Here is a 27,804-nt window from a genome sequence, read left to right as displayed (position 1 = left end):
TAGTTGGGCTGGGCTCAGTCTGAAGAAGTAATATGGGACCACTACTTTGTGAGGTCATCACCGTCAAGATGAAGGAAAGAGGCCAGCAGCAATGCTCATCAGGCAACGGGCAGGGGCAGAGCACTTACGGGTCGGTTTGTAGCAGTATGACCACAAGGACAGTGGGTCAAGACCAAGCTTAATGGTATCCAACAATGTGCTAGTGAGAGCCAATGGTATACAGGTTTTCATTCTGGTTTATCATTCATGATAAACCAGCTGATTTCATTGATCACTTTCCTCTTTCTGGTGCAAGGTAGCCCAGTGAAATCAACTTTTGTGCTGTTTGGTTGGAAGAAACTTTCACAGATATGACTCTCAGTGGAACATGGCTGGATACCACTCGGCTAGATCCTGTGGCTAGCTGTGGTCCGAACATAAATGACACCATACATTTCATGTCACGCAAGCGGTGTGTGTGTGTGTGTGTGTGTGTGTGTGTGTGTGTGTGTGTGTGTGTGTGTGTGTGTGTGTGTGTGTGTGTGTGTGTGTGTGTGTGTGTGTGTGTGTGGTGCAGAGGTTGTTTGGGGTATTCTAATTTTGATTTTTATCGTTTATTCTGTTTTGGAGGGCAGCTGCACCAACAATGAGATAGGCCTACTACATACAAATGTTTTAAAAACATTAAAATATTTTAGAAACAGTCAGAGAATAAATAAATAACGAACTGAATAGGGGGTGATGAATAGCTGACGGTAAGGGTGGCAGTTTAAATTGTAGCGTGGACATAGGGGGCCATTGAGTTGTCTGTCACCAAAGTGGCTTCAGCTGAATTATTTTCGACAGCATCTTCTTCGACATTTATCAAAGATATTTTCCAGTATCAGCACTATAAAATAATTTTTTTTTTAAATGCAACAGATTGATAGATAGTAAACACAGGGTCTGATGTAAATTTCGTGTTGACATTTAGGGGGCTGCACACGGGAGCCCAGCTCAAACGAAGTTATGGTAGAACGAGGTCGTTTAAGCTTTTGCTGATGTTTTGTTAAAGCTATCATTCGAGCGCCGCCATGCGCTTTTAAACCAAACCCACAACTGTCAGAGGAAGAGAAACGTCGGCCTTTTTCCTTTTTCTGAATGCAAAGTCATGATTATACCACAAGGCGTCAACATAGCAACCAAGCTCGCTTGTGTGGCAACGATCTACTTCCGACTACAGCTTCTTTCTTTTTTTGTACTTCCGACTACATCTGCCACATTTATTATTGTCCCCCGGCACCACGTTCTGGACACAAGGTGCTACAACAAACAGGTCCTTGCCTGCGTTGAGTTCGTTGACGAAACATGAGCGCCGACAGCTGTAGTAACGGCGGAGATGTGTCAGTACCTTTGCGAAATGTGTTTAACTCCATCCAGTGTATTCGAGACCGAGTTAGAGGTATGTGATAGCCAACTGGAGTATGCTGCTACCAAATGCCAAATACCGGTTAGTGGCGAGCTACTGATAATGCTAAAAAGTTAGCTGTCGCTAGGCTTGGTTTCTTACCGTTTAAACAACGGGATAGTATTGCTAACTGGCAGCTTAATATTACAATTGTTTAGTGCCGATTTACTTGAAAGATTACGTTCGTTAATATGTTGTACAACAAACCCTTATCACACACCATAGACTACTTCCCTTAAGCTAACGTGAACAAGCTAACTGTAGCCCTCAATAAGGTTTGTGGAAATGCTGTCGGAAGTTGTTGGTCATTTGCCCAACGTTGTTACCTGAGTTCAGTAGATATCTAGCATAACCAGCCGTAGCTGGTTCATGTAAAATGTAGCGTGGATGATCGAAAGTCAATATGTAGTTTAGGACACTGTGCCAATATCTAGATATGTCAACCACGTAGGTGAGTGTTGGTGTTAATGTGTTTTTCTCATCTAGATGGGGAGTCCAACGCGTCAGACGGAGTTTTCAACCTCCCCAACTTCTGGGAAACGCTGAGTTGAGTATGCATTTTCTGCATCATTCTCCACTTTGTCCATATTTACCTTTTCCTCCTTATTCTAAAGCAACTCCCCTCGTCTCCCCAGATCAGGCTGTGAAAGCAGTCTCCCAGGAAGCCACTAAACTCAGCCTGGCCTTCTCCAAACCCCCTCTGCCCACATTACAGGTTTGATGATTGATTTTTCTTACAATAATCATAATAATATAATAATTATACAGTTAGAGGTAATTGTACTATCGGCCTTTCCCAAGCATGGAGTGAAATATTTTCTTTTGTCACAATTCTTTCTACCCTTCTTTCTTTCTTTTTCCATTACCACTTAGGATGGAGAAAGGCTCGCAGAGTCCATCCAGAAGAGCATTCTAACTTTGTCCACTGTATATTATTGGCTTCCAAAGAGCCAAGGTAATATCTTTGATGTCAGAGTTGTGTGATTACCAGTTATATCTTTATAAGGATGTGCTCCACCTATAGCATCATGGCTCAATAGTGTTTATTAAATGAATGCAACCAATACAGATACTTTTTCAGCAATTAAGCACTCTCATTAACATTTCAACCAATATTTGGTGTTGTAGTATTTTTGTAATTAATTTTCAGCAAAGGGCTTACTACCAGAAATTAAAATTTAATTGTTGAAAGGTTAAAACTTCCAGATTTCTCACCTGTAATATAATATTTATCTCAGAAAGTAACCACCGGTTGGAAAGACAGTCTCGTGATAAAAAGTCACTGGTTCAGGGCGTCCGGGTAGCATGACGGTCTATTCTGATGCCTACCAACACGTGTATCACTGGTTCGAATCCCCATGTTACCTCCAGCTTGGTCAGGTGTCCCTACAGACACAATTGGCCATGCCTGCGGGTGGGAAGCCGGATGTGGGTACGTGTCCTGGTCGCTGCGCTAGCCTCTGGTTGGTCGGGGTGCCTGTTCATGCAGGAGGGGGAACAAGGGGGACTAGCGTGATCCTCCCATGAGCTACGTCCCCCTGGTGAAACTCCTTACTGTCAGGGGAAAAGAAGCGGCTGGTGGCTCCACATGTATCGGAGAGGTCATGTGGTAGTATGCAGCCCTCCCTCAATTGGCAGAGGGGGTGGAGCAATGACTGGGATGGCTCGCAAGAGTGGGGTAATTGGCCAGTTACAATTGGAGAGAAAAGGTGGGGGGGCCCAAAAAAAGTCAGTGGTTCCATCTCCACATGTCCATCAGCAGCAGTTTATCTTATCTTCAGGGTGTCTGCTGGTACTGAGAAAAACTCAAATATATCAGGCCATTTAAACCTAAAGCTTTAAAGCCTTGAGCAAAATTTAATAAAATACTATAAAATTCAGTTTTAAAGGTCTCAGAAATGTAGTGGTTGGTACTAGTTTTTTGGGGTCTTAGTAATAATTTTCACCTGAATTTCACTAGCAAAATTGGTCTAATTTGATTTCTAACTGGCTTTTTAAAACTGCAATTTTACTTGACAGAAATTGTAGACATCCTAGTCACAGAACAATACTCCAAAAACCCCAACTTATTCACTCTTTATTGGTCAAAATAATATGTATGTCACATTTTGACTGAAATGAAATAAGATTAAGAAAAAAAAAATCACATTTACTCACCAGCTCTGTCCTCTGGTCTTTAGTCTGAATTAGGACAGGTGTCTGTGAAAGTAGGAGGTGGCCCTTCCTCAGCACATAATGGAGATTGCTGCTTCTCTGTGTTTGCCAGGTTTAAGTTTGCGGAAACAAGTTAGAGATGCCACGGTAGAGGTCCTGGAAGGAGTTTTGCAGCTGGTGGAGGTCATAATGAACTCCCCACTACAGAGGTAGCTAATACACCAGCACACACAAAACACACATACTTACTGATGTAAACATGCATATTATTTAGGAATTTTGGAAGGGCTCCTTCACTTGCTGAAAGGTATTATAACTTAACTGCCATAGAGTTAATAACACATACATGCTCTCTCTCGCTCTCTCTCTCTCTCTCTCTCTCTCTCTCTCTCTCTCTCTCTCTCTCTCTCTCTCTCTCTCTCTCTCTCTCTCTCTCTCTCTCTCTCTCTCTCTCTCACACACAGTTTTATGAGGGTTTTTTTTTGGTCATTGGCTCTGTCAAAGCAGCATCTGGAAAATATACAATGCAGCAAAATACACCTAGGAAAAACCTCTACAGATTCAAAGCAATCAGATAGTTAACTAAAATGTTGTGTAACATTGTACAAAAAGTTGATATACCAAAGGGATGATGACAGTGTTATTACAGTAAGCATACAATTAAATGGCTGTATAGTAAAAAAAACATGTTTTATTCTAAATATTTCTGGGCAATTCGTCTTACCTTGAAACTTCTCTAGTCTGTATTTGCCACATTAACAGTGATTGTAGACCATTGTCTTGCTTATAGGCCAACTAACCCTCTGCTGGTGTTTACTCAATTCTCATCAAATGGTCAAAGTAGGTGATGTGAAGTCGGTTCTGCAATTTTGTTTTGATGCATACCATCCAAATGAAATCACATTAACAGCCTGCATTTGGCACTAGGGATGAGACAGTTGCAGGTTTTTTCAATGTATCGGGATGAAATTCCTGATGGTTATCATACTGTGTCAAATTTTTATAATCTCATTTACTGTGGTTTTATTATCAGTTCAACATAATTTACGTAGCCACCCATGCGCAGCGTTTAATGTAAAATCCGGCGATCATGGATTTGGTTATAAAGGTAACATTGCTCCAAGAAGATAAACACTATTGGTATCGTCATCTTTCATTTACGTAAAGAATGCATGAGATCAATGCAAGTACTGTATAACAAAACGCACAGAAGATAAATTCTGTGTGTGCATGCACACGCTTGTGCCCATATTACAACAATACATTTGCGATTTCCTTTTTTACAGAGTGGGCGTGCAGCGGGTGTGTTTGTGTGTTTCAATATAATGCCTTTGATGAAACGATTTCAGTGTTCATTAGCACTTTTTATACATTTTGAACACATTTTAACAATACCGCGATAACACTGAAAACCGTGATATCTTTGGTCACAATAACCGTGTCATAAAATTTTCATACCGTCTTATCCCTACTTTGCACCTCAAATGTCAAATCAGTTGTACCAGTCCATTAAACTCGCTTCAGCATCCAGGTTGCTAGTGCAGCAAAAATGTCTGCATTGCTTCCATGGTTTTGTTCCCTAAACCCGTATGTGGAAATCCATGTTTTGGACTTAAACACAAACTTCTTTCTTCAGGACTACATGGAGCTTCTCCATCAGTTTGGTTACGTAATCTATCCCATGAGCAGAATTGTGTGTTGAATGTAGTGTGTCTGGGTTTTAGTAAGTATCTGGATGCTGACTAGACTCTGTTTTGTTACCTGCACTCACACTTCTTTCCAGTATTTCTACCATCCCAAACAAACTGTCGCTTATCCGTTTGAAGTATTTCACCAAGCCATTCTTGTTTAAAGGTCAAATTGGTCTTTTTATTAAATGATTGTAGCTATAATATTACTCTGTTGCTGAAACCATAATTAGCCAGGTAGTTACAGTAGACAAATCAGTGCAACATGTTTTTTTTTTTTAATTAATATGTGATAAGCTCTGTTGACTGGGTGAACGACTGGATTTTGTCAGTCAAATTTCAGTACTTTTAATCTTCTGTGTTTTGTTTCTCATGCGGGACTAAAGTTTTGCTGGGGAAGGCTTTCAGCTCATCTGGATGGTTGGGCGACTTAGCGTTTTGTGGAGGGAACATATTTTCTTTACTTTTCTGTGTGAAGTCTTTTCAGGTTTAATTCAGTTTAAGGCTTTTCCACAATGACTGTCTCACCATTCAGTTCAGTGAAAACACAAGATCTTGATATAGCAAAACACTCTATCTCCCACCCACCCTTATCCCTTTCTTTCTCTGTCTGTTTCTCTTTGTCTCTATGCTTCCATCTCTCTCACTCTCTCTCTCTCACTCTCTCTCTCGCTGTCTCTGTAGTCTGTCTCAGGAGCAACTGACATCAACAGGAGGCATGTGGTCAGCCTGTGACCATTTTGCTCGCCTGCCACGAGGTAAGTCTGGGCACAGATTAACAACCTCTATTTGGTGCTTCGTGAAAGCTTTGGGAGTTCAAATTGAAACGGTGGCTTCCCCATTATTTTAATAGAGCTTTATATTCATGGCTTGTCAACTATTTTCTGTTGAGATTTTATGTAAGATAAATAATTTTAGAATTGTAAGGCAAGTCAATGGAAATTGTTTGAAAGTGAATTTCAAACAGACCAATTTACAGTTTAGGGACAACTGAGATACAAGTGATGGATTTCAATTTCAAGGATTGTACACAAATTCAATGCATGTAACCGTGGCCAGATTAACCCGCCAGTGGACCATGGGGCAAAAATTTACTATGGGCCCCTACCAACCCAACAACTGTCCACTCTGTGTACATTGTGCATGTACAAAGAGAAATGGTCTGAAGGCCACTATCGTTTCAGTTGATACTATGCTTAAACGGTACATATTGGGGTGCCCCGGTGGCTCCCCTGGTACAGCGCATACCACATAAGGCTCCTTAGTGCAGCGGCCTGGGTTCAAATCTGGCTCGGGCCCTTTGCTGCATGTCATCCCCTCTCTCTCCCCTGCCTTTCCTGTCTCTCTTGGCTATCACTATATAATAAAGTTGGAAAATGCCAAAAAAAAAAGTAATCTTAAAACAATAAAAATGTTACATATTAGCAAACAAAGAGGCATCGAGTCAAACTATAACAACTTGACACATGATGAACCTGGAGCCTCTGGGGCCCCTGAAGGTCCAGAGCCCTGAATCAGTTGCCCACTTTGCCCTGTCACCAGTCCAGCCTTGTAAGTAACTCATTTGCCTCTAGACTTGAAATGTCAAGTGGCAATTTTATATATGTAGCTACAATCTGTCAACCTTTAGGTGGCGACATTAAACAAACTCTTGGATTGCACTGTCCTTTGATGTGTGCTGTTGTTAAAACCAGCCACTAGTCTGTCCCAGTTAAACAGAATGTTTCTGATAAAATGTTCAGAGTCAGATTACTTTTTGTGCAGACACTTGACCTCTGCCTGGAGATTATTATATTTCATTTAACTTATTTTTTATGCTTGCACATTGTACTTACATTTTGTGTTTGTGTTTGTGTGTGTGTGTGTGTGTGTGTGTGTGTGTGTGTGTGTGTGTGTGTGTGTGTGTGTGTGTGTGTGTGTGTGTGTGTGTATTGGCTTGTATTTGTGTGCTGTTAAAGGACCAAATAGCTATTAAAATTCATCATAGTTTCTTCAGTAAGAAGTGGTGGGGATGAGTAGCTGACACAATGCTTCAAAATGCTTTTTATCCTTAACTATTGAATACGTACTGAATTTATGGTGGCCCTGAAGTGCAAATCACAATGACAAATAGGAAAACACAACAACAAAATACAATGGCATGTAGGAAATCACTATGACAAATAGAGAATCACAGCGGCAAATGGGAAAAACACAACAACTCACAAAACACAATGGAAAATAGAAAAACACAATGGCAAATGACAAAACACAACAACAAATTGCTAATCAAATTAACAAAAGAGAAAACACAACAACAAAGCAGAAAACACAACGACAAATTTGGAAATCACAAAGGCAAAACAGAAACCACGACAAAACAGAAAACACAACCACAAATTGGAAAACACAACGACATTAATTCCTGCCAGAAAAGGTGGGTGCCTATCGACAAGGATTATTGCCGACTGGATGCACTGTCCATCTCTTCAAGATGAATGATTGTATGTTTCATGTGGCCACATGACGGAGAACACCATAGGAACCGGGACAGGGGAATTAAAAATATTAAAATGTATTGCCCTCATTTGTGTCACGATGTCTCCCAGTTCAGTTCAGTCTTTTCACTATATCTCCTAGTTTAGTTCACTCAGTCGTTTCCAGCAGTCATTGTATCCAATCACCTCAGTCATTTTCCGCAGTCATTGTCTCCCATATCTTCAGTGAATCCATTACCTTAGTCATTGTCTGTCGTTCCCAATGACTTGAACCGCAACTTTGAACCTGTTTTGCTTGTATGCCTGCCCCTTGTCTTTCTGGTCGCCTGTTTCGACTGATTTCCTGTGTACTGACGCCTGCCTGTCTTGACCACTAAACTGAATGTTACTGGGGACGTCTGGGTAGCGTAGTGGTCTCTTCCATTGCCTACCAACATGGGGACCCTGGTTCGAATTTCCATGTTACCTCCGGCTTGGCCGGGCGTCCCCACTGACACAGTTGGCCATGTCTGCGGGTGGGAAGCTGGATGTGAGTGTGTGTCCTGGTCGCTGCACTAACACCTCCTTTGGTCGGTCGGGGCGCCTGTTCAGGGGGGAGGGGGAACTGGGGGGGAATAGCGTGATCCTCCCACGTGCTACGTCCCCCTGGCGAAACTCCTCACTGTCAGGTGAAAAGAAGTGACTGGCGACTCCACATGTGTCGGAGGAGACGTGGTGGTCTGCAGCCCTCCCCAGATCGGCAGAGGGGGTGGAGCAGAGATTGGGATGGTTCGTAAGAGTGGGGTAATTGGACAGGTACAATTGGGGAGATAAAAAAAAGGGGGGGGGAATCAAAAACAAAACCAAAAAACTCAGTGTTACTGTAACATCCCTGCCTGTGAGTTGTTCTCATCTGCCAGTTTCCTTGGAAAATGTGGCACTTTGTGGCAAAAAGAAAGGCATATCTCACTTCAGCTATATGGGAATAGTTTTTCTATACAACCCTGCTTCTTTTAAACGTGTCTTCAGAGTGCGCATATTCACAATGATATTGTGAAAAGTTGACAGCATAACAAGTTTAACCTCATATGTAAACCCTGCATCACAATAATCTCTGATAATTGCAAATGTTGAATCGTTGGTATTGCTCATGTTTACATATGAGAGCAGCCCGTAAACACAGTCTGGGTGTCACAACAAAACCTGTGACCCATCAGATTATGTGACCCTGCACTTAAAATGTGCTATTTCGACCCCCCCCCCCCCGATGCTAATCTAAATCTTAGCCACACCAAACCCATGCCAAAAATTAACATCTCCAACATAATGCCTAATCTTAACCATTTCTATTTTATGTCTAAATTTAACCACATCAGTCTGACTACCATATCCTGTCTGAAGTAGCATGTTTTAGAAGTAGGGTCACATAATCTGATGGATCACAGATTTCTGTATAACACTGGAATCATTTCCTATTTCAAGCATGAAATATGTTCAGTCAGCGACAATCCTTGTCGATAGGCACCCAGCTTTTCTGGCAGGAGTTCATGTCATTGTATTTTCTGTTTTGTCATTGTGATTTCCGATTTGTCATGTTTTTCGAGTTCTCGTTGTTTTCTGATTTCTTTTTTTGTGTTTTGCCATTGTGATTTCCAATTTGTTATTGTGTTTTCTTTGGTGAATTTGATTTATAATTTGCCGTTGTGTTTTGTGAGTTGTCGTTGTGGTTTCCTATTTGCCGTTGTTGTGTTTTCCTATTTGCCATTGTGTTTTGTGATTTGCTGTTGTGATTTCCTAATGCTGTGTGTTTTCCTATTGGTTTTTGTGATTTGCACTTCAGGGCCATCATACGAACTTCAGTATTTATGGCCAGCCCTACAAACGTGAATTTCATTGACTGACTGACTGACTGACTGACTGACTGATGATCATGTTTGACACGATTGGACTGCTGGATCAGGTGACCAACGACGTCACTGAAGTTGCACATTTAGTAGTTGGCTGAGCACCAAGGGGCATGAGGGAGGGCGCACAGTTAAAGCACCACAAGTCAAGTCAAGTCAATTTCATTTGTGTAGTCCAATATCACAAATTGACAAAACACTCACTGGTAATTCACAAAAGGATTGCAAGCAAGCAAAATTTTATTTATATAGCACTTTTTAAAAACATACAGTTACTAAGTGCTTTACATTCAATACACACAAAAAAAGAAAAGAATAAATACATAAAATAAGTTAAATGAATATAAAGATATGGCATAGGGAGTAACAAACCAAGCTAAAAATGAAACAAAACAGAAGGCAGGGGTGGGAATTTATAAAAAGGTTTGCCTGAAAAGATGGGTTTTTAGAAGTCACTTATAACAGTCCAAAGATTCTGCGAATCTAATGGATTGGGGAAGATTATTCCAGAGGCTTGGGGCTAAAACTGCAGAGGTGTGGTCACCTTTTTTTTTTTTTTTTTTTGGATGGGAAGTGGAATGAGGAATGGTCGGGAAGTGGAATGAGGAATGAGAAGATCAGAAATATAACTGTGTGCAAGATCATGCAGTGCTTTAAATGTAATCAATAAGATCTTATAGATTATTCTGAATTTTACGGGAAGCCAATGGAGGGATGAAAGAATAGGGGTAATGTGGGACCTACGGCTAGTTCTAGTTAGTAGTCTAGCAGCTGTATTCTGAATCAACTGTAGACAATTTAAAGTAGCTTGGATGAGGCATGAGTAGAGGGAATTACAACAATCTAGACGGGAGAAAATGAAAGTGTGAATTAATTTTTTGATATCCTTAAAACACAAAATATTTCTGATTTTTGCAATATTTCGTTGCTGAAGAAAACAGGATTGGACAAGCTCAGTAATGTGGTGATCGAAAGACATTCTGGTCAAAGGTGATACCAACATTTTTAGCGGTAAGTTTGAATGTTGAATGAAGTGGACCAATAAACTGATCAACTGCAGTGGCGAAGTTCTCGGGACCATTTAAGAGAACTCGGTTTAGTCGGGGTTTGTTTTAATAATTTGGGGGGATTTTTAACTAGATGCAATAATAGCATTTAGAATGTGTGTGTGTGTGTTTTGGGGGGGGTCCTGTGTGTGTGTTGGGGGGGTCCTGTGTGTGGGTGATGATAGGAGGACCCTCGGAAGTCACGGCCTTTTGTCCATCCTCATTTTAAATAGGTTTTATTTCAGTAATGTATGGTGTCAACTCAGTTTACACAGATGCCCTCTTATTTGTTTTGTGTGTATTTTCAATAGATAATAAGGAAGCAGTGCTGTTGGTTCTGTACTCTAATATAGGAGTTGTAAAGGATGCCCTGGAGGAGATGGAACAGGTGAACATATACAGACACTTGCACACAAAGACATCAGGCTTAGAAAGGTTTTTGCATAATGAATATTTAAAGGCATGTATGTATGTTATTGTTCGAGAGAAAGACTCAGAGCTGGACAGAGAGCCAGAGAGGGAACAAGATGTCATCCTTACAATTTGTGCATTTTTATACTTTGTATTTGGTGCAAACCCACTTGGTAGATAAACTTTCACAGGAATGTCTGACAAAACCCTTCATTCTCAGCCCTTGAGTTTAGTAGTTCTGAAATTTCCAGCTGTTGGGAATTTAACATATTCTTATTAATCAATGTGCACCACTAGAGCTCAGAGATTGCTGGAAGGATAAATTCCCTCTGATACCATGTGTCCTCATATTGGCTAAGAATCCAATCCCTGTCAAAGCTTCCTCTCCTGTGCCTTTCTAATACTCAAACTTTTCCTTACCCATGACAAAATCAACAATAACAGATCTGTCAATCTCTCATCCAGGCACTGTCTGAGGCCCAGGATCCTTTCAGTGATATCCTTGATGATGAACAGGAAGGGGACGAGCCCCGAGGCAACCAGGACACCTATTGGTCTGAGCGAGACAGATGTGTTCTTGGTCCATGCCAGGGGTTGATGAAAGCTTCAGCAGCATGCCTAAGAAAGCTGACGTCAGCCATCAGAGCCAATGGCGATGTCACCACACCTCAGAACCGTTCCCAGCTGGATGACTTGGCTGACATTACAAAGGAAATCAGCCCTGAGTATGTATAAACACACACATACACACACTTACAAAATTGACCATGTGCATGCTCAAAAAGACAATGTAATACCATAAACACAGACATCAAGACGAGAGCATCCTGGTCAGGGAGGGCCACAGATATTTACTGCATATGCACAGAGATATACAAAAGGTAAACTTACACTTAAAAGATAGTTTTGCAAAAAATCTCCATCTTGACTCACTCAGTTACTGTTCCACAGTAAAAAGGTGCTCAACTACTATAAGGTAGATGACACGTCAACATGAGAAGTAGACTCAGCTGACTGTTGCCCAGGAGTACTGACAGGTGCCATGGTGTCAGGCCCACAATACCCTATCCTACACACTGCTGATATATTGCCTTACTTGCAATAATTCAGCGTGTTTAATGCTAAAGTTAAAATTAAAGGCAGAATGAGTTGGATTTTCCTAAAAAAAAATAAACAAAATTTTTTTTTAAAAAAACTCCCCAAAAAAACCAATGTGTGGACACATACAAAAATAATCCCTCTTAATCATCAATTATGACCCACATGTCTGTGGCAGTATCCGCATTTATAGAGACCCTGTCCCCTGGCTGTATTTTCTTATTTTGCTGTGTATGGGACATTTCTGGGTGTTAACCTTTGGGCAGCAGCACTCTATAAAAATGTAGTGACCAGGTGCCAGATCGAGATCGTAAGCATGCATCCAAGAGGAAGCTATGACAATGGCAGACACAGCGTCAAAAAGATGCAAATATAGTGAGGCCAAACGCCAAGCGGACAAAGTTCATTCCATCATGAACGTGAATCTGGGTTTGGCTTTGAATGAATGAATGATTTTTATTTCGAACATGTTAAAATAACAAAATAAAATATATAGGCAGGAATACAAAAACACACAGAAATAACACTGAACAGATTTTGCAAACTCTCTGTAACAACACAAGTAGTAACTAGTCTATGTTTGAAAAGCTTTCACCCGCTGGCGAGCACTCAAGTGGAGCTCAAGTGGAGCGACACGGAGTTGGCCTGTACACTGGAATGGGCATGTCCTTCTGGTATCATTGAGCCGGGGGAGCGCGGCAGTGCCATGTTTGTTAAGGAAAACAGAAAGTTGAATGTTAAAATGTCAGCAACAGCATCATGCTGTATATTTAATTTGTTACAGTCAGAAAGTGAGGAACATTTGATGAAAATAGAACGTTTTCAAAATCATTGTTAGAACTGTAACGGTATTATTAAGTACTCAGATTGGTACTCAGTATCGGCATGTACCCAAATGTAAGTACTTGGTCTGAAAAAAAGTGGTATCGTTGCATCCTTAGTTTCTGCTACTTGCGCCTGATCTTGTCCGTAACTTGCTAAAAAGGGAGAAAAAAACTTTGCAGGTAATGGCGTATCTTGCTTTTGTTATACTTGTTGTATTCTAATAGGATGACAATAACAAGTGAAGTCGTCAGCACTAGGGATGCCCCCGAAACCCGGTTCTAAACGGGAACCGGTTCTAAATTAGTAAAAACCGGAGCATTTTTAAGATCCAACGTTTTCGGTTCTGCTATCGGTAGTCGGTAGGTACTCGAGAAATCATGGAGTGAGATTTATATTGTGGCAATTGTGTTTTTCGAGGAATTTAAACGTCGCGAACATAATCTTGTTTGCCGTTTTCTCCATCTCTCTGTCTCTCTCTCTTACTGCACGAGGGGCTGTGCTGTGCTCCACACACTCGCTCACACACGCACAGACAGCTCTGCTCAAGTGCTCATCATGGCGGAGAGAACTAAACGTTCAAAAGTTTGGGTATATTTTTCAAAAGTCGATGACAACAACGCTCGTTGCCACAAGTGCAACAAATCATTTGCCAGTAAGGGTGGCAATACAAGCAATCTGTCGAAACATCTTTTGTCAAAACATGGTATTAATCTGCAGAAATGCAGCGTTTTCCACTGCTTTGCTCGTAGTGTTCCATCCACGTCCACTGCAGGTAAGCCGTATGAGCCATAGATACGGAGTTAGCAAGGCTAATAACGAATTATTACGAATAGGCCAATAAATAAAATATAATTGCCTAGCTAATTGTTTAGCTACAAATATATAAGCCATAGATACGGAGTTAGCTAGGCTAATAGCCGGGGACACTATAAGTCAGGAGAGATCACGACTCCTGCCGGAGAAGGCAGATACGTTGATTTTTTTGCAGAACTGTTAGGATAATGTTCTAGGTTCTTGTTTGTTTGAACTTCCGTTAGCCTTTTGCTGTAAAAATTTATTTTTAATATATATATATTTTTTCTTTATCTTTATCTACTTTTATTTTTTATCTTTTTTGTTGTTGAATGTTGATTATAAAGTCTATAATTCAGACGCATTTAAAACATTGCTGTTGCTGCTGAATAAATAATATTTGTTTATATTTATATAAAGTTATATAATAGAATAATAAAGCAATGTCGATTCTGTTCTTAATTAAGTGTCTTTTTTCTTCCATAATAATCAAAAAGAACCGATAAGAGTATCGATAAAGTACCGAACCGATAAGCAGTACCGATAAGAGTAGTAGTATCGATAAAATCCTAACGATACCCATCCCTAGTCAGCACTTGCAAATAATCCATCCATCCATTATCCAAACCGCTTATCCTGCCAGGGTCGCGGGGATGCCGGAGCCTATACCAGCAGTCATTGGGCGGCGGGCGGGGAGACACCCTGGACAGGCTGCCAGGCTATCACACACACATATTCACACCTAGGGACAATTTAGTATGGCTGATTCACCTGACCTACATGTCTTTGGACTGTGGGAGGAAACCCACGCAGACACAGGGAGAACATGCAAACTCCACACAGAGGATGACCCGGGACGACCCCCAGGGTTGGACTACCCCGGGGCTCAACTCAGGACCTTGTTGCTGTGAGGCAACTGTGCCTCACTGTGCCACCGTGCCCTCTGCAAATAAGTAAATAAGTATGTAATTCTTTTAACAACGAACAGCAGTAGAAGGAAATGGAAGCATTTCAGCCCTAGGGTTTTCTCAGAATTACTGAAACATGAGCGTGACTCCTATGAAACAGCAGCCAGGGATCTGCCAGTGATTAACAACCGCCTGATATAAATCATCATCAAAACAATATCATAACAAGATAAATACTACAAAGAAAAATAGAAATGAGAAAAATTAAGTCATAAGAAGAAATATAGTATCACATTCTGTTGTTGCAACAACAGATAAGAGCCCAGTTTATTTATACTCTTAACTATAAGAAAATTAATGTATGTATAGTATATGTAAACTCATCATGTGCAGAACCTCCATAGGAATTATAAATACCTATACATCAATAATAACCATGTATATAGGTATTTGTAATTCCTACGGAGGTTCTGCACATGATGAGTTTACATATGTACATACATGCATTTTTAAATAATTACACATCTTTTACTTCATTTATGCAGTTCTTCTTCAATAACACATTGCTTCACATTGCCAGCAGCCATACAGATATACTATAATGTACCCTGATTCTGCTGAATGAAAGTAGCGAAGCAGGTATGGACTTGCCTAGTACTTGGATGGGAGACCTCCCAGGAAAACTGAATTGCTGCTGGAAGTATTGTTGGTGGGCCAATATGGGACAGTCTTCTTTCTGGTCCTAATAAAAGCAACAAAAATCCCAATGTCCCAGTGCAGTGACAGGGACACTGTGCTATAGGAGATGCCGTCTTTCGATGAGATGTTAAACCGAAGTCCTGACTCCCTGTGGTTATTTAAGATCCCATGGAACTTAACAAAGAGTAGGGGGTTCCCCAGTGTCCTGGCAAAATTCCCAACCTGGCTCTCTCCATCTGGCCATCTAATCATCCCCCCCATGTAATTGGCTCAGTGGTTCCTCCCTCTCCACCTCAAGCTGATGTATGGTGAGTATTATGGCACAAAACGGCTGCCGTGCATCACCCAGGTGGTGCTACACATTGGTGGTGGTTGAAGTGAGTCATCCCCTTCACTGTGAAGCGCTTTGGGTGTCTAGATAAAGTGCTATATGAATGTAATCCATTATTATTATTATTATTATTATTTATATCATTATTTATTTGTAGATTCAGGTTTATAAGCGATGGAAACGGATGAGCCGCTGTGGTAACCCCTAACGGGACCACCCAAAAGTAGTAGTAGTAGATTTATTTATAGAGTCACACATTGAGATACCTGGCAGCTGCTCATATGGCACATTGCATTTTTATGTATGATTTCAACATAGAAGCCAAATAAAAAAGCAGACAGCAGGAAGGGTCAGCTTTGAAGAATAAGCAAATTTGATGTGGTGATCCAGCCGACCAAGCTCATAGAAGACGCCAACAGAAACTAAACCTCAACAGCTGAAAGTCAGGTTCAGCTACGTTTGGTTGGTTTTTCGTTGGGGTAGGTGCAGGCATAACCGCACTGGTGACTGTTTCATTTCAAATGGATCGCTTGAGGATTTGGAGTCCTCAAATTTCACTTACCGTGTTTGCAGTTTTGATTTTGGGGACTCACACAGCCCCCTTATTCAACAGCTGGACAGAGCAAAGAGCTTGTTGGATGTGGGGATTGTTTTTTTTTTTTTTTACTATTTGGTGATGCAAACCACCCTGGCCACCCACTGATCCTGGAGGAAACCCCATAAAACACTGCCGACGTTAACCTTCTTCATGGATTAACATGGAAAATCATTTAAAAAATCCTTAATTTTTACATGTGTATGAAATCACTTATTAATAATAATAATAATAATAATAAAAAATCAATCTTATATAGCGCTTTTCTAACACCCAAAATCATCTCATTATTGAGACATTGTATATGAGGCTGTTGTTAATTGAAATGGATTTCTCACAGAAACAACCACAAAAGTGGGACGAAAAATACAAATCAGGCGGGATGGAAGAAATCCAAAGTGTATAGAAATGCAATCAAAGCAGCGAATGTAATCTGTGACGACAACTTGAGTCCGGCTGTCTTGCATATAACATGTTTTTGTAGTGCATTGTCATTATGTACTTTGAATAGTCTTGTTGTGCATTCCACATACATAAGTCAGGAAATCAAAGAAGGTTGAATCAGTTCATCTGGACTCACTCATCTAAGTGACCTCTTCAGTCTCAACTGACCGCAGGTATCCCCACCCTTATAAACAATACAGTGGCGTAACAACCAAAACCAAGGACCAGTTACATATGCAACATGGGCGTGACCATTAACTAGAGTTTCAATGGCCATGTGTACTAGTCACAGAGGATTTGGGAATGTTTGCAATCTTACAATGCTGTGATTGCAAACATTCCCACATCTTTTGTGAATAGTACACATGGCCATTGAAACTCTAGCTAATGATCACACCCATATTGCATACGAAACTGGTCAGTGGTTTCGGTCGTTACGCCACTGTATTGTTTATAAGGGTGGGGATACCTGCAGTCAGTTGAGACTGAAGGGGTCACTTAGATGAGTGATGAAACGGATCTGTCAATAAACGTTGTATCCAGATGAACTGATCCAACCATCTTTGATTTCCTTACCTTGATTATTGAGCATGTATGAAGACATAAGTCGGGAAATAAAATTACATCTTAAAAGGTTAAAGCAAAATTAAGTTTTTATTCTCTGTGTGTCTGCCTCCCTCTCTCTCCCTAGTGTTGATGACTTGGCCCTTTGTCTCTATCCACCCATGGACTACAGTGGAGTAAAGAACAATGTGAGCTAAACACACACACACACTTGCTTGCACTTGCTGGTTGTCCATCGTGCCCGATGATGACCATCTTCTTCTATTTGTGGGTCCTTTGAGGACTCAGATAGCAGAAGATACCTGCGCAGAGATGGTTTTTAAAGTGGCATGGGGGGTGCGCTTCTCCCAACGCCACATGACTTGATTGTAGAGGAGATGGTTCCGATGGCAAGGGGGATCCCTAGATGACCGGCACCTCCACACAACTGCAGGGGACTGCCGGAAATCCAGTTTTTCGGAAACCGCCTCGAAGCGTGCCGCCACAGCTTGCTTTTCTGTTGGGGTGAGCTCCCTTAGCCTTGTGTCTTCCCAGACTCACCCACAAGGCAGCGGGGCAGTGGTTGATAGGTGCCAGGGCATGTCCACCAGGGTGGGCCTGCACACCATATCTCTGGGGCCAACTGCTGCTCCGAGATCCCCTGCCAAGTTAGCCTGGGGCCGCAAGACCCCAGTTACCACGTGTGGCCACGGGGAGGCCTGGCAGGAGTCTTGGTGAAGGAGAGGCTATGTACTGGCAAGGGAAGGCTTACACGCTAGCATGCTTCCCTATTCGCCACAAAGGCTAGCCAGCGGCAGCAAGCTAAGGGCAGGAAGGACACAAGCGGGTTGGAAGAACACATGCACCTTCCCTCCAACTACACACTGCTGCACTAGACACATCACAACACCCTGTGTGTATGTACACACACACACACACACACACACACACATGATCAATAAACAGTGTGTGTGTTAATGTCTGAAAAGTCTTGCATTGAAACTGCAAATGTGTAGGTTGAGGTTGTAAAGTGCAGATGATTAGAACCTAAATCATAATTAGAAACTAAAATGAGGTAAAAAGAAAGGGAGTAATAGAAATTGCTCAGTGCTCCCTGGAACAATTTTCAACCAGCTATTTTTGGAATTCAGAAGGTTAGTATTTAAAAAATGAAACAGAACTGGTTTCGGGTGTGTGTGTAACAGAGAGCTACATGGAAATGAAATTTAGCAGTTCTCAAGTCAAACTCCCCTGTCTTAACCTCCCTCAGTGTTTTTATCTGGTGTTTACTTGTGTTGCCAATTCTGACTCCCATCCAATCGCATTCCATGTATATAGCTGAAACTATCTATGAATGATTCTGCAACAAATTGGCTCATAAAGATGGAACATTTCAACGCAACTGCAGCATAAATGCATGGCTAGTGCCAGCGCAGTCTGTAGGGGGAGATGAGAGAGAACAGGAGACTTGTTTGCATGCATATCTCTCTGAACAAATCATAACTCAAAGGGTGATGACCTAATTAGCATGGGCCTGTTCTTCTTTTTCTTTTTCATTTTTACTATTATTATTATTTTAGTAATAATTTCAATTACATCGGCTGTAGTGTGTTATTTGGCGACAGGCATGGGTACAAGCCCATAAATACTGGGATGGCATCCAGCTCCTTCCCTGTGCCCCCGTCCATAGGGTTAGTTGTTGTGTCAGAAAGGGCATCTGATGTAAAATTTTGCCAAATCATTATGCAGATTGACAAGACCATAACAGATCGGTCAAGGCTCTATGCCGGATCGGTCGAGGCCCGGGTTAACAATAGCCACCATTGTTGCTGTGCCCTCACAGGGTACTGATGGAAACTATAAAATTTGCTGTGGTGACCCCCGGAGAAACAGCGAACAAGCCGAAAGAAAATAGAAGAGACCATAGTGTGTTGTGTTAGCCTTTTCTTTTTTTTTTACTCTATTGTTCCTATACCACCTGCTCTTGTTGAATCTCTCCCGTCCTATCCTACTCTTGCACATATGTCAGATTTGCGTTCCCATTTTGTGGCGATTCCTGCAGCACCCAGAGGAATCCCCTCAAAATGTGTGTGAGGCCAAAGCAGAGAAGTACAATACAATAATGGCAACAGGAGATAATGAGGGATTTACCAAGGCGTCCTAACACATCCCTGTGTCTGTGCCAGTTTCACCGTTGGTGGCTGCCAGACAAACCTGAGATCTCCTTTTTACTAAGTTATGCAGTCAGCCCATAATAAATGTTGTGAACCTGTTTAGCATGGAAGCTAGAGAATTGGACCAGCACAACCACAACTATGTTTTTCATGCCTTGTGTAACTTGGCTGAAACAGCATGGCATCTGCACTGCCTAGATAAAGATCTCCATTTCCTGGGTAGATGAAAAGTGCCGGGGGTTGGGTGTTCCCTGTGTCGCTGAATGGAAAGAAAAGGACTGATGCAGACTTTCGCAAGGATCGACAGTCAAAATGAACGATAGTACTTTTTAGAGGCTAGGAGGAAATAAACCCTGATACTTTAGTTGACAACATGATAACAGTTTTGCAGACATAGTACTCTGGACTTACAATTGATAATAGTATTATTATATTTCCCTGGATGTACTGTATCAGTCAGAAGTTTAACGCACCTGGTTGAACGCATGTTTTTTCAAAATCCTTCACTGCTTATTTCTGAATTGCTTTCCAAAACAATTTTAAATTAAAAAAATATACATTTTGAAATGCCCTCACCCCAACCAGTTGTTTAATTTAGTATTTAAGTGAAATTTAGTAAAAATAAAGAAAAACCCAATTATGAGTAGGTGTGTCTAAACTTTAGACTGGTACTGTATGTATAGCATTTTGTTCAAATAACCTATTGCATATAACTGGGATACTCTGTTATGTTTTATTATTTTTTGTTATTTAATATGATTATTTGTTTGTTTTTGTTTATTTTTTAGGGTGTTTCCTTTCTTTCTTTCTTTTTTTTTTTGCTCCCCCTGCCTTTACTGTCCTCATTTTCTTTTCCTGACCTATGCATCCATGTCTTTCCCCACAGGTTTCTAAACTGGCAACACTGCTGAAGAAAGTTCTGGAGATCACCAGGTGAGATCACACAGACATATGTGAGACTATGTCCTTTCATAATGTTCCATCATTGGTAAACAATTACTTCATGTCACTGGGCCTTAAAAGTGGGACGTGGCTGTGATGGTTAGCTGATGTTTAAATTTGAAGAAATGTGGGATCTAAAGTCAGATTCTGAGATCTGATCCCAGTCAGACTAGAAGATATATTAGGATTCAACTCTGGACTAAAAATAAGAACAGCTCAACAATAAGGCAAGGCAGACGGGTGGAGCATTTTTAATTGAACAGATACAAATACATGGGTATTTGTGGAAGGGGAAAAACATTCTTGTATTGCTTAAAAAAATGATTATATAGGAATGCTAGCCACCTAAACTTGTCATAAGTGATGTGGGTAGTTGGTTTGAATGAATGAATAATTTATTTCGGTCAAACATCATGTTACATATTTACATCAGTCCATTTCACACAAACAAAACTTAATCAATCAATGACTGAAAAAGGAATAGGCTGAAGCCCAAGGCTTATTGTTGCCAATTCTATACAGTCCTTAAGTTAACCTAGAATATCGGAATTACAAAAGGAAGAAAAAAGGAGAATTTATACTAAGTTGTAATCCTTAATTATTTTACATTTTTAAGATTTTCTGAAACTCAGCAGCGAGCTACGCAATTTCAACTCATCATTAAGACCAATCCATAGCTTGACTCCCAAAACTGAAACACATCTGTATTTTACAGTGGTTCTCACTTTACATGTTTCAAAGATACACAACCCTATTAAATTATAGTTTCCTTCTCTTAATTTAAAAAATTGTTGGATACAAACAGGAAGGCTTTTACTTCTAGCTCGTAAAAGTATTTCCAATGTTTTAAAATACACAATATCTACCTACCAACACAGGGATCAGCGGTTCGAATCCCCATGGTACCTCTGGCTTGGTTGGGTATCCCTATAGACACAATTGACTGTGTCTGTGGGTGGGAAGCCGGATGAGGGTATGTGTGCTGGTTGCTGCACTAGCGCCTCCTCTGGTCGGTCAGGGCACCTGTTCAGGGGGGAGGGGGAACTGGGGGGAATAGCGTGATCCTCCCATGCACTACGTCCCCCTGGCGAAACTCCTCACTGTCAGGTGAAAAGAAGCGCTGGTGACTCAACATGTATCGGAGGAGGCATGTGGTAGTCTGTAGCCCTCCCTGGATCGGCAGAGGGGGTGGAGCAGCAACCGGGACAGCTCTGAAGAGTGGGGTAATTGGCCGGATAAAATTGGGGAGAAAAAAAAAGGGGGGTAGATCAGACTAGAGCCCTGCCCATTAGCTTGAAAGCCACAGCTTTATGTCTTGTTTCATCATTAAGGGTAGGGAGTGATAGCTCTCTCTCTCTTTGATCACATGCTGTATCTGTCCTCTCTCTTTCCCAGAGCCAGTCATGTATGTGGGGAGTCGGAGCTGTCCTGGGTTCAGTTCTTAGAGGGCGCCGTTGACCACAACCTCCAGAAGGCCAGGGAGCTTACACAGCAGGATAGCTAGTCTACTTGTGTGTGTGTGTGTGTGTGTGTGTGCGTGCGTGCGTGCGTGCGTGCGTGCGTGCGTGCGTGCGTGCACGTGTGTGCGTGTGTGTATTCATGTGATAGAGACGGCTTTTATGTTGCAACACAGACAAACAGTGCAAACGCCTCTAGCATCATTCATAAATATACACAATCCAACAAACCGATAGTTCTGTGAGTGTCTTTGCAGGCTCACACATGTTTTTGTATGCGTATGCTAGCAAGCAATTGCCAAGAGAAGTGTGCGTGTTTGCACAGGGTGTGCATGCTTACAACATAACGTAGAGAGTTGGACATAAGTGGTGTGTTTGTTTCCAGAATGTGAGCTCGCACAAGGTGAACATCAAAGCAGAGGACTTGTGTCCTAACAGTGAACTGTGTCATTTGTTTGTTTTTTTGACTGAAACCACAGCACAGTGAACAGCAGCTAATTTCTTACACAAATACAGAGATACACAGCTCCAGGAGCGGTTTTGTATTATTTATTTTTACACTGTACAAGACTGTCCGTGTTTTCTTGTGTGTTCAGCAGTTGAATGTAAGGGCCACACATAAAAGACTCATGTCTCCAGAAACTCTGTTCAGCCCGCTGGTACCTAGCTGTGGTGTGGTGTGGTTTGGTTTATTTGGGTCTCATTAATCAGTCTAGGGAAGAATGATAGGGATAAGTGTACCTAACCTAATGTGAGTCAACATTACGTTTAACCTCCAGCGAGAATAGCAAACCAAATGACAAACACTCATCATTTTCAGCAGTTCTCTTATTTTTCATTATTTTATTGAAACACATTTTTCATAAGCCTTGTCCAAACACAACTGGTATTACTGAAGAGGACCTGGCTGTTTCCACCAGTATTATTTACTAATTTAGATACCTTTCACCTCAGCATCAGTAGTGATTAATACACACGTAAGACATCTTTACGGGGACAACAGTTGCCAGGCAAAAAAATGCCACATTCTCTGCAAGTCACACTACTGGGCCTGATGCTTTATATCTAATATACATTTTTGTGGAAAATCCTGAGCTGCAGAAATAATGTCCTCCATCATTTGTTTGTAGTAATCAATAAATCCATCTATGCGGTGCTTCTTAACTCTGAGGTGCAGTGTGTCAGTTTGCATTACCCATGTTGTCCTGCGGCATTATCCCATCTGGACAGGGTGCTATGTTAAATCTGTCAAATGTATCTGCAGATCTCTGTTTAGATTTGACACACGCCAGTGTTTCACGTGGGGTTGTGGTCAGCTTTAGCGTGGCTAAGAGAACTGTTGCCGATTCAGTCCTGCTTTAACTACATGTAGACAAGCTCTGATGGAGGCATGCCATTAACTCCTCCTTTTATGCCCGTGTGATTTGATATTAAACTGACATCCAGGGTGTGGATTTGCTTGACATATTTACCAGTGTTGTGCAATGCTTTAAAAAAATAGCTAAAAAGACGCACAAAAAGAACTGTTTGCTTGTAAACAAGTCCTCTGCTTTTATTCTCAATAAACCTCAAAAACAACAACCTCATTTGTAGTACATTTAATTCTTATTCACTGTAGTGTTGTTAGCAATAGTATTGTACAGCCGTGGTAAAAATGGTCACTACAGCTCTAATTGACACTTTGCATGTAAGATGATTTGCTCTAAATTTCAAATTTGTCCTCTCGTCTGCCACCAGAGGCTGCTGAGATGTTTCTAGTTTCTAGTCACGTCACAGACACCGACTTGGTGCTTAAGTATATATGTTTCAGCCCAACTTTCATCTCATGCTACAGGTTTACCAGTCTTCATCACAACAACAAAATAGGTGGCATTAGTTCTGCAGTACTGACAGAGGATGGCTAGATAATGGACAGCTTTGTGTCTTACTACCTGAGGTGTATTTTTGAAGGCTCGTTTTCCAATGGAATTGATTTTTTTTTTTTTACAGTCATTTTAAACCTCAAAGATCTCTAAAAGCGGCATGGTGGTGAAATGGTTAGCGCGGTCGCCTCACAGCAAGAAGGTCCAGGGTTCGAGCCCCGGGGTAGTCCAACCTTGGAGGTTGTCCTCTGTGTGGAGTTTGCATGTTCTCCCTGTGTCTGCGTGGGTTTCCTCTGGAGGCTCCGGTTTCCTCCCGCAGTCCAAAAACATGTAGGTCAGGTGTTACTAAATTGTCCCTAGGTGTGTGTGTGTGTGTGTGTGTGTGTGTGTGTGTGTGTGTGTGTGTGTGTTAAACACCAGATCTGGTGTTTAGCGCCAGCAAAGATTCTGCAGCAAATAAATTGCGAGTTACTGCCGGGTCAAACTGTGATATGGTCATCCTAAATTTCTGACACTGTCAAGACTTTTGTTCAAGGTGGTTGGTCGCAAGACCGGAATATCGGCCGTTTTTGAACCTGTCTCACAGTGAGACGGTACAGATCGCACAGGCTTTAGGAAGAAATTAAAGTAAAAATTCAGGTAAAGTTGATTTTATAAAGATACAAATATCTTCAGTTTGGCTGAACTTGTTTAAAAATGAACCTTCTAGTGTAAATCCAATTTTAAAATGAACGTACTTGTATAAGTGAAGCTATAGCGCCATCTGCTGGCCAGGTGTTCGCGTGACGCGCACGTGTACGCGTATGTACAGGCGCGTGTTCACGCACGCGCAGTATAATTTCGGATCTAAGCATTCGCAATTCTAATTCGCGTGCGTAATTCACAAATTCTGTTGCGCATGCGCAATTCGTAAATTCTGTTGCGCATGTGCACACCTGTCCGGCAGATGGCGCCATAGCTTCATTTATCCAAGTACGTTACATTGGCTTTAAACAAGTCTGTTAATTTTTAAACAACTACGTTCAAGTTTAAACTGGATCATATCGCTCAGCTCAAGTTGAAAGGTAAAAAAAAACTTCAGGGTCATATTACTTTTATTTATTTTTTTGCAAGTTCAGATACTTGTATCTTAACAAAATCAACTTTACCTGAATTTTTACTTTAATTTCTTCCTAAAGCCTGTGCGATTTGTGCCGTCTCACTGTGAGACAGGTTCAAAAACGGCCGATATTACGGAAGATAACGTTGGACAAAAGTCAGACGGTGTCAGAAAATCAGGACGACCATATCACCATGTGACTCAGCAGTAACTCGCAATTTCTTTGCTGCACAATCTTCGCTGGCGCTAAACACAAGCAAACAAACAAACCGTTAGCGTCTGTGACCCAAATGCGATGGATTCAACAAAATGAGCTAAAATTGGGCCATGAATATAAATAACAACCAACATTTCAGCCCGCTGCAAGGAAATGTCTGACCACCATGATTAAGCGGAAGTGGAAATTCCCATCGCCCAACGCGGACCGGGTACAACACACAGTCTGTCGGCGTGACCCACTTTTCCAATATATTTTACACCATCTAGTTATCATTATTTGGTCGTTTTGGAACTTTTATGCCTTCTCGGGTATAAAGACTAAAATACCGAAAGAAAAATTGCGCCATGAAGACGAATTTTCCAGTTATTTCAGTTATTTGTGAAAAAACTCTTAAACTCTATTTGAGTTATTTGTGCCATATCTGTGCATTATGCCATGACCGCCTAATCATGGCAGGAAGTGGACATTTCCATCGCGAAACGAAAGACCCCTGCATGCCGGCAAAGCTCCTACCAGCAACCAAAAGCAAAGAAATTGAGAAAGAAGGTGGAGAATGCCGTCTTGGAAGCAATGAAAGTGGTAAGTTTCAAAACATTATACAATATCTGCATATAAATAAATAGTTCAATCTCTTTACCGGGTTCATTATCACCCCGATTTACCATCAAACGCGGCGTTAATTTATGGGGTGTTAAATACATAAAGAAATGGCCCTTATAACTTATACACCTTAAAAGAATGATGCTAAATTATCCCTAGGTCAGTATAAAGTGTTGGAAAAGATAAAGTACAAAGCCTCACATAACTGCTCAAACGCAAGATTCATTCATTGATTTTTTGTTTTGTTTTATTTTTTTATATTTTTGAAAATCATCTTTCCTTTTATGGTCCATTTGAGGCACTAATTTTACTATTTCAGTTTATGAACAAGTGACAGTCAACATTTAATACAAATGTGTAAGAACAATTTTGGGTAGTTAAGAATGTTTCATAAATTGGGCGTCCGGTTGGCGTAGTAGTCTTTTCCGTTGCCTACCAACACGGGGATCGGCCGTTCGAATCCCCACGTTACCTCTGGCTTGGTCAGGCGTCCTTACAGACTCAACTGGCCGTGTCTGTGGGTTCGGAACCAGATGTGGGTATGTGTCCTGGTCGCTGCACTAGCGCCTCCTCTGGTCGGTCGGGGCGCCTGTTCAGGGGAGAGGGGAACTGGGGGGAATAGTGTGATCCTCCCACGTGCTGCGTCCCCCTAGCGAAACTCCTCACTGTCAGGTGAAAAGAAGCAGCTGGCGACTCCACATGTATCGGAGGAGGCATGTGGCAGTCTGCAGCCCTCCCTGGATTGGCAGAGGGGGTGGAACAGCGACCAGGATGGAACAGCGACCAGGATGGTTCGGAAGAGTGGTCAACTACAATTGGGGAGAAAAAAGGGAGGGAGGGTCAAAAGAATGTTTCATGAATCTAACTGGTTTTTCTTGAGCAATTCTCATAAGAACAATTTTTAGTGGAAGACCGACTAAATAATTAGGACTAGATCTAATTCTAATTAACTAAAGGTCATTTTTGACATTATATACATCTTATATCCCTGATATAAGATGTATATAATTCCAAAAACTGACACAACACCAAGCAGAGCAGTATTGCATGTATTTTAATCTAGTACAAAACTGGTTAAAAGGCTAAGAGGTGCAGGAGAAGGAGGTGTCACAATCCTTTTACTCCTCAAATGGAATTACCCTTTAGTTGAATCATCTACCCACAGCCACAGCTGTCCATATTCTACAGCTGTGTTTTTTTTCCCGAGGGGGAGGGAGATTTTTTCCCCCTTTTTCTCCCCTGTTGTATCCGGCCAATTACCCCACTCTTCCGAGCCGTCCCAGTCGCTGCTCCGCCCCCTCTGCCGATCCGGGGAGGGCTACAGACTACCACATGTCTCCTCCAATACATGTGGAGTCGCCAGCCGCTTCTTTTCACCTGACAGTGAGGAGTTTCACCAGGGGGGACGTAGCATGTGAGAGGATCATGCTATTCCCCCCAGTTCCCCCTCCCCTCTGCGCCGGCGCCCCGGCGACCAGAGGAGGCGCTAGTGCAGCAACCAGGACACATACCCACATCCGGCTTCCCACCCGCAGACACAGCCAATTGTGTCTGTAGGGACACCCGACCAAGCCAGAGGTAACACAGGGATTCGATCTGGTGATCCCTGTGTTGGTAGGCAACAGAATAGACCGCCACACCACCCGGACGCCCCTACAGGTGTATCTTTGTATGGACAAACAGTAACAGAAACTTCCACTTTTGTGACACCTTTAAAAGGAATCTGGCACCAATCACAACCATATTAACAGTTGGATTGTGTACTGGATTTCAACCATGATTTGGCAACAAATTCACAAGCACTAACAATAATAAATACTCTTGTTACAAGTAATAACTTCTATCCATTGTAGTCATCTATGCTCAAGAGTTTTCATTTTCTCAATGTCATATGTATCCCTTTGGCGACAGACATGGGTACAAGTCAATGAATACTAGGATGACATCCAGTGCTTTACCTGTGCCCCCGTCCACAGGGTTAGTGATTTTGTCAGGAAGGGTATCCGCCAAATCAGTGTGCAGACTGACAAGACCATACCAGATCGGTTGAGGCTCCATACTGGATCGGTCAAGTCTCCATACTGGATCAGTCAAGGCTCGGGTTAACAACAGCTGCCATTGGTACTGTGC

General features: G+C 41.7%; 1 protein-coding gene across 1 annotated transcript; it reads left to right on the top strand.

The window, feature by feature from the left end:
* The first annotated feature begins 1,260 nt into the window (after positions 1-1,260).
* Positions 1,261-23,473, top strand: ccndbp1 (cyclin D-type binding-protein 1). The gene is made up of 11 exons (XM_056274126.1): positions 1,261-1,420; positions 1,913-1,972; positions 2,062-2,141; positions 2,300-2,381; positions 3,693-3,789; positions 5,953-6,026; positions 10,986-11,062; positions 11,551-11,810; positions 17,469-17,529; positions 20,381-20,427; positions 21,832-23,473. The coding sequence occupies exons 1-11, from the start codon at positions 1,327-1,329 to the stop codon at positions 21,938-21,940; spliced, it is 1,041 nt and encodes a 346-aa protein (XP_056130101.1). The 5' UTR covers positions 1,261-1,326; the 3' UTR covers positions 21,941-23,473.
* Positions 23,474-27,804: the final 4,331 nt, after the last annotated feature.

This window comes from Lampris incognitus, chromosome 2 (assembly GCF_029633865.1).
Source record: "Lampris incognitus isolate fLamInc1 chromosome 2, fLamInc1.hap2, whole genome shotgun sequence".
NCBI classification, from domain to species: domain Eukaryota; kingdom Metazoa; phylum Chordata; class Actinopteri; order Lampriformes; family Lampridae; genus Lampris; species Lampris incognitus.
Note: the sequence above shows the minus strand (reverse complement) of the source record. Positions and strands in the feature narration are given on the sequence as shown.